The 12,695-nt window shown below is 39.5% G+C and overlaps 1 protein-coding gene across 1 annotated transcript in view; it reads right to left on the bottom strand.

Moving 5' to 3' along the window:
• PPP1R1C (protein phosphatase 1 regulatory inhibitor subunit 1C) overlaps positions 1-12,195 on the bottom strand; it is a 56,094-nt gene extending 43,899 nt beyond the window's left edge. The window contains 4 exon segments of the mRNA XM_026091000.1: positions 9,558-9,618; positions 11,934-12,077; positions 12,080-12,118; positions 12,121-12,195. Of these exon segments, the coding sequence (XP_025946785.1) occupies positions 9,558-9,618; positions 11,934-12,077; positions 12,080-12,118; positions 12,121-12,195 (319 nt within the window).
• Positions 12,196-12,695: the final 500 nt, after the last annotated feature.

Below are 12,695 nucleotides of genomic sequence, written 5' to 3'. Positions count from 1 at the left end.
TCTGCTAGCATTGCATTCAGATTTGTTAAATTCCTACTTCAAGGGTATTTTCAAATGAAGCTTCAATTTCAGCTACTTCATATAAAGAGTTAAATTTTGTCTCTAGGAGCTCAATAAATGAGGCTATCTTGTTTGATGTTGAAAATGCAACGCTCCCCACCCCCAAATAGTCTGAATATAATGAGGTTAGTGCTAAAAGCTGGATTCTCTCTCATCTGTCAGCATTATCTATTTATCCTGCACACGTCACCATGGTAAATGAATGCTGCATTAAGTACTAAATAGTAGAGGTGAGATAAACCCTGGTTTTGGAGGGGGTCTTTTTTTTTTCCCCTCAGCAAGGCTGAAATGGATTATTAATGGATTTTAGTTCATTACCTTGTTTATATAAAAAGTAAATGCATCAATATTAGCACATTATCAAAGTATAATTTCAACATAATCTTAAAATAAGTTGACATTTTTATTCAAAACACTTTCTCTCATTATGCTCAGATGAAACTATAAACTATTATTTTAAATTACTTCATTTTGAATTGTCTCTAAATATTTTGCCATTAAAAAAACACTCAAAATACAAATGTAATTTTTTTTGCAGGCTAAAGTAGATCTATTTTGATCTATTTTGAACTATTCTGATCTAAATATTTTTAATACCACCAAGCCAAAAAATTGTATACTTGTGCGGCTGCATTAAATACAGCATAAGTACTTTGACTACAAGAAATAGTTAATTACAGCTAGGCATTTTATTTTTTAAATAGAAAACTCACAATCTAGTCAGAATCCTCACCAAAAACAAACTGTACGAAGTGTATAACTATTTGGCTTAGTGCAAATCTGTTAGGGTACTTCTGGCAAAATATTAAGCCTTATGAGGATAATAAAGTCAGAAGTTGTCAAACTAACTTTCTTACTTTGCCAACATTATGTAGTGCACTGTTAATTTCTACCCACAATGATACACCTCTTTGTCATGTTAATAAGCAGCAAGATGATAACAGAAGTAAATAGTCCAAAAGCTTATCTGACACTGAACAATCAAGCAGCTGGAGATCTGTAACATGAAGCCATATATATTAAAAATGATTTACAAATAATCTTCTAAGATGGAAGAAGGCTGTTTCTATGGAGCTTTTGTATAAGGAATGAGGAAAACAGATAAAGAGTACAAGGTTCAATTCTAAAAATATCTCCTTTACTTTCAGATAGTTCCACAGACATTGAACCTCCAATGCCAAGCCAAGAGCAGGCAGGCAGAACAAGCATGTCATGATATGTGTGAGGAGCTCAGCTGCACTCACAAAAAGTGGATAAATTTACCTGTTAGTATTTGAGGCTGAAATGAGAGAAATGGATAAACGCGATTCTGCTGAACTGGGAGCGAGTAAACTGTTTTGGCTTCATGTCACCTCAGCTGTACCACTTCTCTGAGCTAGGTCAGAAATTTGAGTTCTAGCTGTCAACACTCAACCTCTATTTCCAGTCTGCTGGACTGGTTCAGCCCGTTTCACACACCAGAGGCCATGCAGACTGTGTTTGGATCACATACTCGCTCTGCTCACGGAGAGAAGCCAACCGCTGGTGAGTGTGAGAGACTTCTTGACTTGTTTTGACTGTGAATTTACTCACTTCAGCCAACTAGATTGTAGTCAGTAAAAGACACCAAGCTTACATGTGTTATGTAGCATGCAGACTGTGCCTATGACATCTTAATTAAACATTGGAAATGAATGAAGCATGTAGAAAAGCCAAGAAAAATGATGTAAAATAAGTGAATTTGACTTGAACATGCATGACACCTTTTTGTTTTGACTTTCTCTGAGTAGTTAGTTTTCATTATGAAAATTTCTGGAAAAGGACACTAATTATTAGTGCTAATATAAATTGTGAATGACATAATTCCTTGTGAAATTCACTGTTTCTGTAACTTATGTTTTTAGCATGTACATGTTTTGGGGGGAGAGGCGAGGAGATAAAAAAGAGGCTGAAGTCCTCAGAACACCTACAAGCACTTAGCAGGAGACATTTCTCCTGCCAAACTCCTGTGGGCATTCCCAACGGAGGAGACCGTCTCAAGAGACGCCGTCTCTCCCAGCTGCCTGCCTGCTATGGGCGATACCTTGTGGCAGTGAGAGGTGGTGGCTTCTGGCCCTTGGGGATGGGACCCCAGCCCCCAAGGTGAGGCAGCCCTGCTCCATGTCCAGGTCCCCTGGGCTCAGAGCTGGTTGATGACACCTGGCAGCTGCCAGAGGCAGGTTGCTGCACGGCAGCAGGGCTGATGCGCTTTGAGACCTGTCGAGACCCTTGTCTTAGAAAGGAGAGGTCTTGGCGCTGTGAAAGGTAGCTATTTCTGGATCCCAGCTCCCATCAAGTTCAACAGGGTTCTGGCTCCTTAGTCAAATATCTCTACTTTTCTCCTCATTTAGAGCATTACCTAACTGACTAAAAGAGACAGTTCAAACTCAGACTTTCAGCTGAACATCCAATTCAAGCTTTGGACAGTACTGTCTACTTAAATAAATTACCTATACATACAACACACATTAGGGTCAAATAGTGCAGCTGATAACATGAATGAATAGTTCTTCTTTTAGACAGTTGAGCTCACTGACTTCAGTGCTTGGCCATCACAGACCTGCCATTTGGAGATCTCTCGGTTTCATTCCTCAGTTAAACACCCTGCTGTCAGACTGTGTTATCATTTGAGACCGTTTTGTTTCTTCACAGAGATGTTTTACTATACTAGCAGTGTGGTTCAGGGATTTAAGACTGTCGGTTGCAAGTGGCAAAGGCTCATCCTGAGCTGGAGCTGAAGACCAGGTAGTGCATCCTAAGGAGATAACGTCCTTGTAGTCCTCATGCCTCTGTACCAAAGCAGTTCCTCAGCTGCAAGTTAAAGCAACCTGAAGGTTGCTTTAATTATCTTAACCCTTATGCACACAATATATTATTAGCAGCCCTGATGTCTACAACAGCCAAAGCAAGTGTGGGGGCAGAACGGTGACCATATGTCACCCAGAGAGAGTTCAGCTGGCATTACAGTCACCTGAAGCTACTAGAGCTGTTCAGAGCAACAGAATATCTGAAACTCCTGGCTCTTTTCCATCTTCAAAACACATGGCTTACCCAGGCGCTATGTGAAACAGTGCATAGGGGTGTGTTTTACACAATGACTAAAATGTTCCCAGTGAATGTTTATATTTGTGGACTAATACGATTCCTGACCTGAAAAAATAGCACAAATGCATTGGATCTTCTCTCACTTAATTTCTGACAAAGATAAGTAAAATACAGGGTAGAAATGAGAATGAAAGTTAAGTTAATTTGAAACAGTGCAATCACTCAACTAGCCACTGGGTAAATACATTTCACAAAAATCTATACATTTACCAAGAGTGAGGAAAAGAAAAGTTACTAAATAAAGCAGTGAACTTGATTTCAGAGAGGTGGCCTGGCCAAGATGTCCAGTCGCAGCTTCTTAGCAGTGAAACGCATCTGAAGTGTGCAGCACTGCAGCTTTGGGTCTCATCTGATACTGCTTTCAGTCTTACTTACCACTGCATGCATCTTCCACCAAACAAAGTTTTAAGGTCCAGGTCCAGATCCCGCTGTGCTAAGCAGAAAGGATAGTGAAACAGAGCCTGCTGCAGCTATTTGAAATCTACTCTTAAAGGGTGGAGGATATTTAAAATACCTTCTGCAAAATCTTATTAACCAATCTACTTGCTGGATCTCAAAAGCATCTGGATGCCTTTGTGATAACCACTAATTTAGGCCCAGCACTGCACCAGTCATCCTTAACAGATTAAAGCCTAGTCCTTCAGCTTGCTGCCTTTACCATACCACAGAGCACCTGACAGCTCTTTTGGCAGACAATGACAACGACATAAAATCCTCACTCTCTCATGAAAACAGAACATGCTTCCTGTCCACGCAAGTATGGGAGTGCCTGCATTTGAAAGATGCTAAGCAAAAGGAAAGATTTTTTCTTTAAAAAAAAAAAAAGTTTCATTGCTTCTGTTTGGAACCTGTGAGCTGTTGCCTCTGGGCTGCATTAAAAACAGCTCAAACAGTTTCCTGTCCTTTTTATTTATTTATTTATTTTTTAAGTTCCAGAGCTTTTCTTTTTATTTTCAAGAATTGCATCATGGCATCTTTATGTGTAAGGGAATTATGCTGTGGCTTGTCCCAGGGATTTCTGTGATCCTGAACTGCAGAGTAAATTCAAAATAACCTGAACACAGGACCATTCTAGCCCACTTTATACAGATAAGAAAAAGGGATGTAGTTTGCCACCCAACATTTGCAGTCATACTAGCTACATGAGCCGGCAAACAGCAGGATTTACTCAACCATATATACTTTCTTCTCAGTTCCAGAAGCCTTTCGTCGCATGTATGGCCTCAAGCAATGTTTGTTATATATATTTCACTATCTCATTGGGTCGGCTGTCCCTTTTAGCAAGGGGGATGCAGGCCTAAATCTCACAGTGGTACTTACTGCCCTGGCTGCCAGCGCCTGATCTCTGGTCATCTTTTGCCGCTACTAACGTACACAGAGCGGCCCTAATCCTGTGCAGGAAACAAATCTTTTTCATTGCTTTTTGCCATACCTCTATAATGTCCTAGAGTGAAATAAAAACAGCCAGCATACTCAAATGGTACGCACATTTAGCATATAGAAAAACCAAGTAGTTTGACAAAAAAAAAAAAATACAGTTAATGACAGTTTTTATTGATGAACTGCTCCTCTGAATAGTTTACTACCATATTAGAAGCCTAAATTTTCAATTGAAAACAGCTGTTATTGGCTTACTCACTTTCTATTTCCTGAACCAACGCAAGCAGTGCATCCTAAGTAGCCAGAATCTCGTGCTTTTGAAAAACATATCAGTTTTCATGAACTGTGAGGCCAAGAATTCTCTGCTGATTCAAGCTTCAGTGAAACTTTTGTCTGAAAAAGGATTGCAGGAGAGGTTTTATAACTGCCCAGAAACACCTGTCTCCTCCTTAATAGGTGTTCTTTGATCCCAGGTTATTTTGCCTTGGSAGAAAAAAAAATGTGAGCACTAGATGTAAAAAAAAACCCCACCCATTTACTTAGAAGTATAATGTAAGAAATATTAGTCACAAACATTAGTTTTGTATAGAGAATATGGCATTTTTTCCCCTCAAGGAAATGCTTGTGGTATAGCTTTCTTCACCAGAAAAGCATGGCTATACATGGTAATGAGTTTCATTGTGCAGGGAAAGCATCGAGTGCCTAGAACCAATTCAGCATAAAAAAAATTGATCTACTTTGGGTTGTCATGGGGTTGCAGCAGGTGTAAGGACAATTATTCCTCCCATCACCCATCCAGCTGTGTTGTTTGCTACCGTACTAAATATTGACGCTGATCCCAAGGCATCTAAGCAGGCCCCTGGGGAAGCAGCAGTAAGCTGAAAGGCATGAACCCCCGTCTGGGCAACTGCAAATCTGCTGGGAACACAATGGGAAAACTGCTAATGCCCCAACCCAAGCTGCAAGCAAGTTTCTTCTCTGGAGATAGGTACAGCTTTTGTATCTTCAGTTATGATTGCCAGCATTCAGAAAACTCAGATTTTGTACCAATCTGTACTTGGTATATATGTTTTATATTGCTTTTGAAGTGATAATATCTTTTTTGCCTTGAAATGAGATTCATGAAAATAAAAAGGCAGCTCTGGGGAAGAATTATCAAAACACTGTGCTATGTTTTTCTTATTTCCAAACACTGAGTAACATTTACGTTACAAGCAAGGAAGCCAAAACATGCAACTATTAAAAAGGAGAGTTGGAAACAGCAGATATGTAGAAAGTCCAGAAATGCAGAAGTTTATCCTAATGTTTGCCCTTATTCTAAAGCTTCGAGAAGACTGAACACTTTGACACAAGTCGAGCAGACTTTGCCAGCCAGACCATTTGAAGTTGCCCTGGCTCCGTGACAAAGCTCGTCCACGCAAGAACATTGGCATTGTTTTCTGATCAAAGTGAGCACTAATGACACTCAACCTGAGACGTGGTCTGCAATGTTTCCTCCCTCAGCCATCACTCCTTTACATCACTACCAGCTTATTCTTGAGCCACTGCAGTATGACACTCTGCTAGTTTACAGCATGGTTAGACTTTTACTTCAAGTAAAGGAACTGTTTTTTATATATATTCTCCTATGCTTTGTAAGGAGACAGTAGCTTTTGAGTATATTATGGTTGTTTCCATAAAAGGTTGCTTACGAGGTATGGTAAGTTTTAGTTTCTGTTGCTTTCAATGATATCATCACAAAACAAAGAGGAAACAGGAGAGCTTTAGCAATTTTTGGATTAAGCTCTTGTGCAGCACAATACTTAAATGCGTCCTTAAAACTAAGCACATGTTTATATTCTTTTTTTAAGYGCATAGACGTGGAGTGACTGTGGCTATAGCAGGATATGACTGGGTTACTCAAGTAGCCCATACAGGAATCTTGCACAGGATGAGATACTGCACATTTTTGTAGTTCTGTTCACTAATATCTGGCTTTGCTTACATATAGTAAACGGGTCTTTTAATTTCAAAAAAAGTAAAATTCATTAGATATTATGAAATCACACACCAGATGCCCATAAAATATAGCTCCATTGATGGCAACTGAAGCACAATAGAGTTAAGTAACTTCAAAACTTGAGTCTTGATCTTTTTGGTGCTAGTTGCTCTGCTCAGATCCATCCCAGAGCAGTTTACAGAGTATTTACAGAGCAAATTAAGGGCTTATTCATTTTTATTTTGCTTCACAATCTAGATTGTCCACTGCAGTCGCTACTGTTGCTTTTGCAATTCAAATTTCTCTTTTCCTGACTTTGACTGCAATTGTATGTCGTGCCCACCAGAGTGAACAGGCAAAAGTGCACCAATCAATGATACTACGTGCGGGGTATAGCTCCTGCAGTCAGATCTACCACTTGTCTTTAAATCATTTAGTGGGGTCTGGCACTTACTGTCTCCTTGGAAGCGAGGAAGCCAAGCAGACTCTTCTTATAGTTTTTGAGAAGCCATCATCAGTTTAAAATCATTTAGCTTTAGAAACCACTTCATCTTCACTTTAAGGCACAGTGGACCTTACCTTAATCAGTGAAGACAAATTCCTGTCAAATCTGTAGCATACCTCAGGGATGGATGAGAAGACTTAGAAGAAAACAACTGTTTCAGACCTTTACACAGCACAACTCAAACTGAATTTATTATAAAGTTCTGAAACGTCCAAACACATTTTTATTCCCTTCTGGTTTCCAGATGGATCTGCATCCAGAACGTCAAAATACCACAAAAATGATGCTTTTTTTTCCCTTCTGCAATCAGGAGCAGCTGCAACAGAAGCCTACAGAAAAGCCCAATTCTTAGAAAATGTGTCTCTTTCTTTTCAAAATAAAATAAGTTTAGATCATTTGAGTAAACTTTGCAGGGGCATCTAAACATTTAGAAGCACAGTGAGACGCATGTTTCAAACCCTTGGAAGCATATCCTTCACTAGACTGTTCACTCCTAAGGAGGGAATTGAGTGCTCCAGTGGGTAAAAGTCAAGAGACGGGATTCGGCTTTGCAGCCCTAACTGGGCAGGTGACTACGACAAACCCACTTAAATTCTCTGCCACTCAGTTTCCCCACTGACCCAGAGAATCATGCTTATCATGCTTACACAGCAATATATGTTGAGAGTCAAATTTATACTGTTACCATTATTATTATTTTCTTGACTGTAAACGTGTGCAATGATAAATTAACCATTTTTGGAGACAAATTGTTATTCAATATTCTGCTGAATTCTATTCAAAATCCGATACCAGACCAGCATTTGGGGCTCCAGTCAGCAAGGCGTCAAGAGGCTCTAGCTCTTGCTGACTTATATAACTAAGTGAAAAAGGTGGATACTAGCTCTTGGGCTTACAGGAATTTGACTGACACTTGTGGCAATGGTAATTGGTAATAAAAATTATTTATTTAAAGATTTATTATAAATATTGCAGGAAAGGACATAGCAGACATGCACCACTGTTTACAGTAAAATTTTCTGTAAATTAAAAAGAGTCCTTATTCTCTGTTTGGTTTTGATTTGGTACTGTACCAAGTATCTATTTATAAAAGGAAATATCACAGTATTAAGCGTACAAAGTGAATTGCAAAAGAGATCAACAGTCAAGGTGAGTTTGCTTTAAAATAAGGCCTAGCAACACAGATACTGCAGATCCCATTTAGCTAAGGAAAGTCAGTCCAAGGCAGGTCTTTCATGTGTGACTCCCGAGAGCCGCCCCACCGGAGAATGCAGGCACCTCAGCCTGGTCTTTCAGGTCCGGGGGGATTTTCTCAGCGCCCCACTGCCAGCAGCATAAAACACCCTATCTTCTTGCCAGAATACAAGTTTGACCTGAAGCAAGGGGTGCAGCCAGCACGCCGCTCTTCGAGGTGTGATTAGCGTCAGCCCCCTGGCTCAGCCAAACCAGCCAAATGCACAGGTCACTTCAGTGCCAAAAGTATATAACCGTAGCTGTATGCCATGCTTGGACATCCCTAATCTATGTCRCAATTGGCCCAAACACAAAAGCAGGACTCACTGAATGCTTTTTCCTGCACATTTCTGAGGAACTTCAGCTACTGTTGGTAGTAATTAGAACCGAAGGCCATCGATACAGGGCACAACGTGGAGATCCTAACAGACCTACGGCGGCTTTGCTTTACCGAGAGACTGACAAATACAGCAATGAACTAAGAGATACATCAGTGGGAAAAACCTGAGCTGCTTTTAGAAAATATTTCAGGTGACAAAGAGATAAGACAGGAAAAAAATGTACAGAGCACTATATAAAAAAGAAAGTTTGATAACAAGTGGGTAATGTGTTTCAAGGGGATTATGCTTACACGACTTTTTCCTGCAATTCATTTTTGCTGAGCTTTTTCACATATAATATTTTCCAAAACAGCTTATTATAGAGTCTTTCTGAAGTCACAGTTACATGACAAGTATGTCGCAATCGCAAATCCTCTCATCCCACATAAAAACTTATGGGAGGAGTCTTAGAAGAAGAAAACGTATTCACAGTTGAAAGGGAATAGTGAAAACGGATGTAACATGTTTGAACAGAAGGCTAGAAAACAACCTATTTTGCAGAAGCAATTGTTGCATTAGCCATGGACCCATCCTGTTATCTCTAGAAACTGGAGAACCATGACTACAACTTCATTAATCTCCATAGTACCCACCCAGGGAGAAAAAGGTTTGTGGACAGAAGTGCTGGATCAGGGGCATGTGAACTCTCTTTTTACGTACAACAGAAGATTTACACAGCTGTTAAAATCCTGAAATACTTGACATTACCTGGAGGCCAAGAGTTACGCAGATTCATGGGTTTTACTCCAAACAGTTCTAAGATCCATTTTTTGATATTTAGTGCATGAAATTGATGCTGTTTTTTTTTTTAAATCATGTATTTAATAAAAACAATTTGCAGAAGATATGTTATTCCCTTATACAAGTTCAATAGTTTAGAAGGTATGTTCACCCTTACCTGGGGGCACATGTTCGTTCATGATGACGAGTGATGCTGGGGTAGGCCTTCTTTTCCTGATCTGTAACATGCACAAAAGCCGAGTCATTAGGGACCACCAGCTACCCTGCACTCAAAGCAAAGTACAAATCCATCTGGTGTTCTCCTGAGTGTAAACTAAGTTAACTATGTTAGATTAACTAAGCTAACTAGTTGATTAAGTTAAAAAAGGAAATATTAACAGAATGGCAGCATGTCTTACTAACTGCTGTTCTAGTGTCAGAATCGTGCTAGTGCTTGTACACAGAAAGCAACAGCGCTGGGGAGAGCTTTCCAAAATACCTTTAGGATTTGCAGTCATCTTGAATAAGTTATTGGACCTGTATCACTGAGCCTCTCAGATATATCTTAAAATATTGACATTTAGCTCCGCTTCAGGAAAATGATTGTAGTGGATTGTAAGCTTATACATGCAAATTTCTAGTATTGTCATAATTCTCACAAGTAATTATCAATATGAATATTTTGCAAGCCCACTTGAGAGCTCATATTACACATAAGCCTTCCAATGAAATTAGTTAGGAATATTTCTTAAATGTGGCCACAGGCACTATTATTGTTCTTTTACTATAGGAAAACAATACTGAATACTTCCAAAAGAGCATTTCCAAACAGCACTATAGCATAGATATTTACATATTAACATATAATCCTGAATAGTAATTGTATGTGATTCTTCTTATTTAAAGTTTATTCAGTTAAGATTTTTTTGTTCCATTAATGTCAGGCATTTAGCTAGATGATATTGGACTATCCTCCGATAATGGACACATTTGTGCTGAAAGCTTTGTGTTGCTATACTACAGCCTCTGGACTATTGGTTTTCTACTGAATTTGAGAGGGGGACCAAGAGTATTTAATCTAGAAACCATTCTGAAACAAAACCTCAGTGTCAGTGTGGTTGTTCTTTTTAATTGCTGAGCCAACATCTGTGGATAGCTGGGTTCAAATTTTGCTGTCAAAGGTGTAAATGGAAAATTACATCATCAGGTTTAATGGGGTTAACGTAAACGTAGCTGATAGCCAAATTTATTAGTGCACTTTCATCACACACCCACAGAATAAATGTATAGCACTTGAAATTAAAATCACAACATAAGAAGGGGACTGCCCATAAATACCAGGCAGAATTTGGCCCACAGCATTTCAGAAGCTATAGGAATTCAGTGAAATCCTAATCCTATGATTCTCATAAATAACAGAACACATCCTGCGTGATTTAGTTGCAGTACTGCTCCATAAGGCACAGACATCTTATAGCGCAAAAGTATCTACGGACAAAATGAAGACCTGCAGCAATTCTCTGCTGTACCCTTCTAATATTTCTTCGTTCAGTGGTCACCCACAACTCATCACTTTCCGGCAAAGGCAGTTGCCTCTGAAGAGACATGACATCAGAATATTCAGGAAACAAGATATCTGTCCTAAAGATGCGAATAATTTCATAGCTATTAACACGGAACTGTCAAGGTTATAATATTCCTCTGGTATCATCTAAAAGTAGACTTACCAAAATAGAAGCGAATGTCCAGAAGGACTTGCACTGTTATAGGTGATATACTAGGTGACCTAATTATGATTTTTCCAGCTTTTCTCCTAAGATTCTGTGCGTCCTTCTTTATGCACATCTATGCATATCTTTACACAATAACAGATTTTTTTCCTCCATAGATTGATTATTATACATGTGTGTGTGTGCGTGTGTGTGTGTGTGTGTGTATGTGCATGTTTTGAGAGTCAAAACCTAAAACAGTACGCATATTCATATCATGTGTACATAATGCTCCATTCAGGCATATTTCTACACTTATATATCTTTCAGATACATAAAACACTGTAACAATAACAAAAAGAAAATGGTATCAAAATCTTGAATATACAGGAGCTAACTGAAGGGATAAGCATTATGCAAAATGTAAATCATATTTTCTCGTGTTAAAATGAATGGTAAGTAAACTGTCTTCTATCTGGACTGCACAATTTTTCCATCAGGTACCTCTTATCAAATTCATGTTTTGCTGTATATAAAAACAAGGTATCTTAGATGATTTGTTGAGAGCACGTATTAATGTGAAGTACATGTATTAGAGCAGAAATCCAGTTATAAAAAAGGCACAGCAAATATATACTGAATAAACATACTAAGGTAAAGAAGACTTATTCTAACTAAAGGATACTTCCTCCTCTGTCTTTGGATGCATCCAAACATATTGCTATAACCTTCAGAACATTTAATCTACAGGTACACAGATATAAGCTAGAAAAGCATTTAGGCCTCAGGCGCCCTCATTCCCACCCCATTCCCTCAAAACAGTGGGAGAAACTTGTCTTTCTTACCTGTTCAGCTGCCTCGGGGTCTATTTGGCTCTGAAATGGCGGCACGGCAAACTGTATCTTTTTAGGACTGTTGGGCTCCATAACGCTGCCGAGGTGAATCAGGAGAGAGAAGAGCCCGGACGGAGCTCCTGCAGACGGAGGCTCGTGCTGTGCTCCCCCCGGCGCCCTCCCTAAAGCCACGCTGAGCGCTCCTCGATAACAGCTGTAATTCCCGACTTAGCAAGTGAATCTCTGCGAGCCGAGCAACTCCCTTATTCCACATCCACAGAGATGCCGCTGGCTTGACTTGTCTTTTTTTTTTTTTTTCCTCCTCCCCTGCCTGTCTTCTCCAGTCCTTCAGATCCTCTCAGCACAAAGCTGAAAGGAACAATAAGCTAATTGTGTACCCGCTCACTTCTACGTATGCCAAGCATTCACTCAGAAGCTAATTGAAAATGCGATACTAGCATTGCATGGCCTGGTGCCCTGGGATTTGAAAAAGAGGATCTCTCCACTGTACATTACTAACTGGCTGCTCAAAAGTGCAATGCAAGCTCCCTCTGAGCATTGCTGATGGGCTCTTAATTATTGATGAACACAAATCAGGAAGTTTTCAGATTTTGGGGGGGGTGGAGGTAGCAGGAGGGGTGGATGCACTAATTCCATCTCTGTTGCAGTGTGCCAGAACCGGTCTCCTCTTCTCCCATGGCAAACAATTTTCTTTGCTCTTTCAATTGTTTCTAAGTCTCTTCCAGGAAGATTTTTGATGATGATGCTATACAG

The sequence above is a fragment of the Apteryx rowi genome, unplaced genomic scaffold (assembly GCF_003343035.1).
Source record: "Apteryx rowi isolate R43461 unplaced genomic scaffold, aptRow1 scaffold_89, whole genome shotgun sequence".
In the NCBI taxonomy this organism is placed as follows: domain Eukaryota; kingdom Metazoa; phylum Chordata; class Aves; order Apterygiformes; family Apterygidae; genus Apteryx; species Apteryx rowi.
Note: the sequence above shows the minus strand (reverse complement) of the source record. Positions and strands in the feature narration are given on the sequence as shown.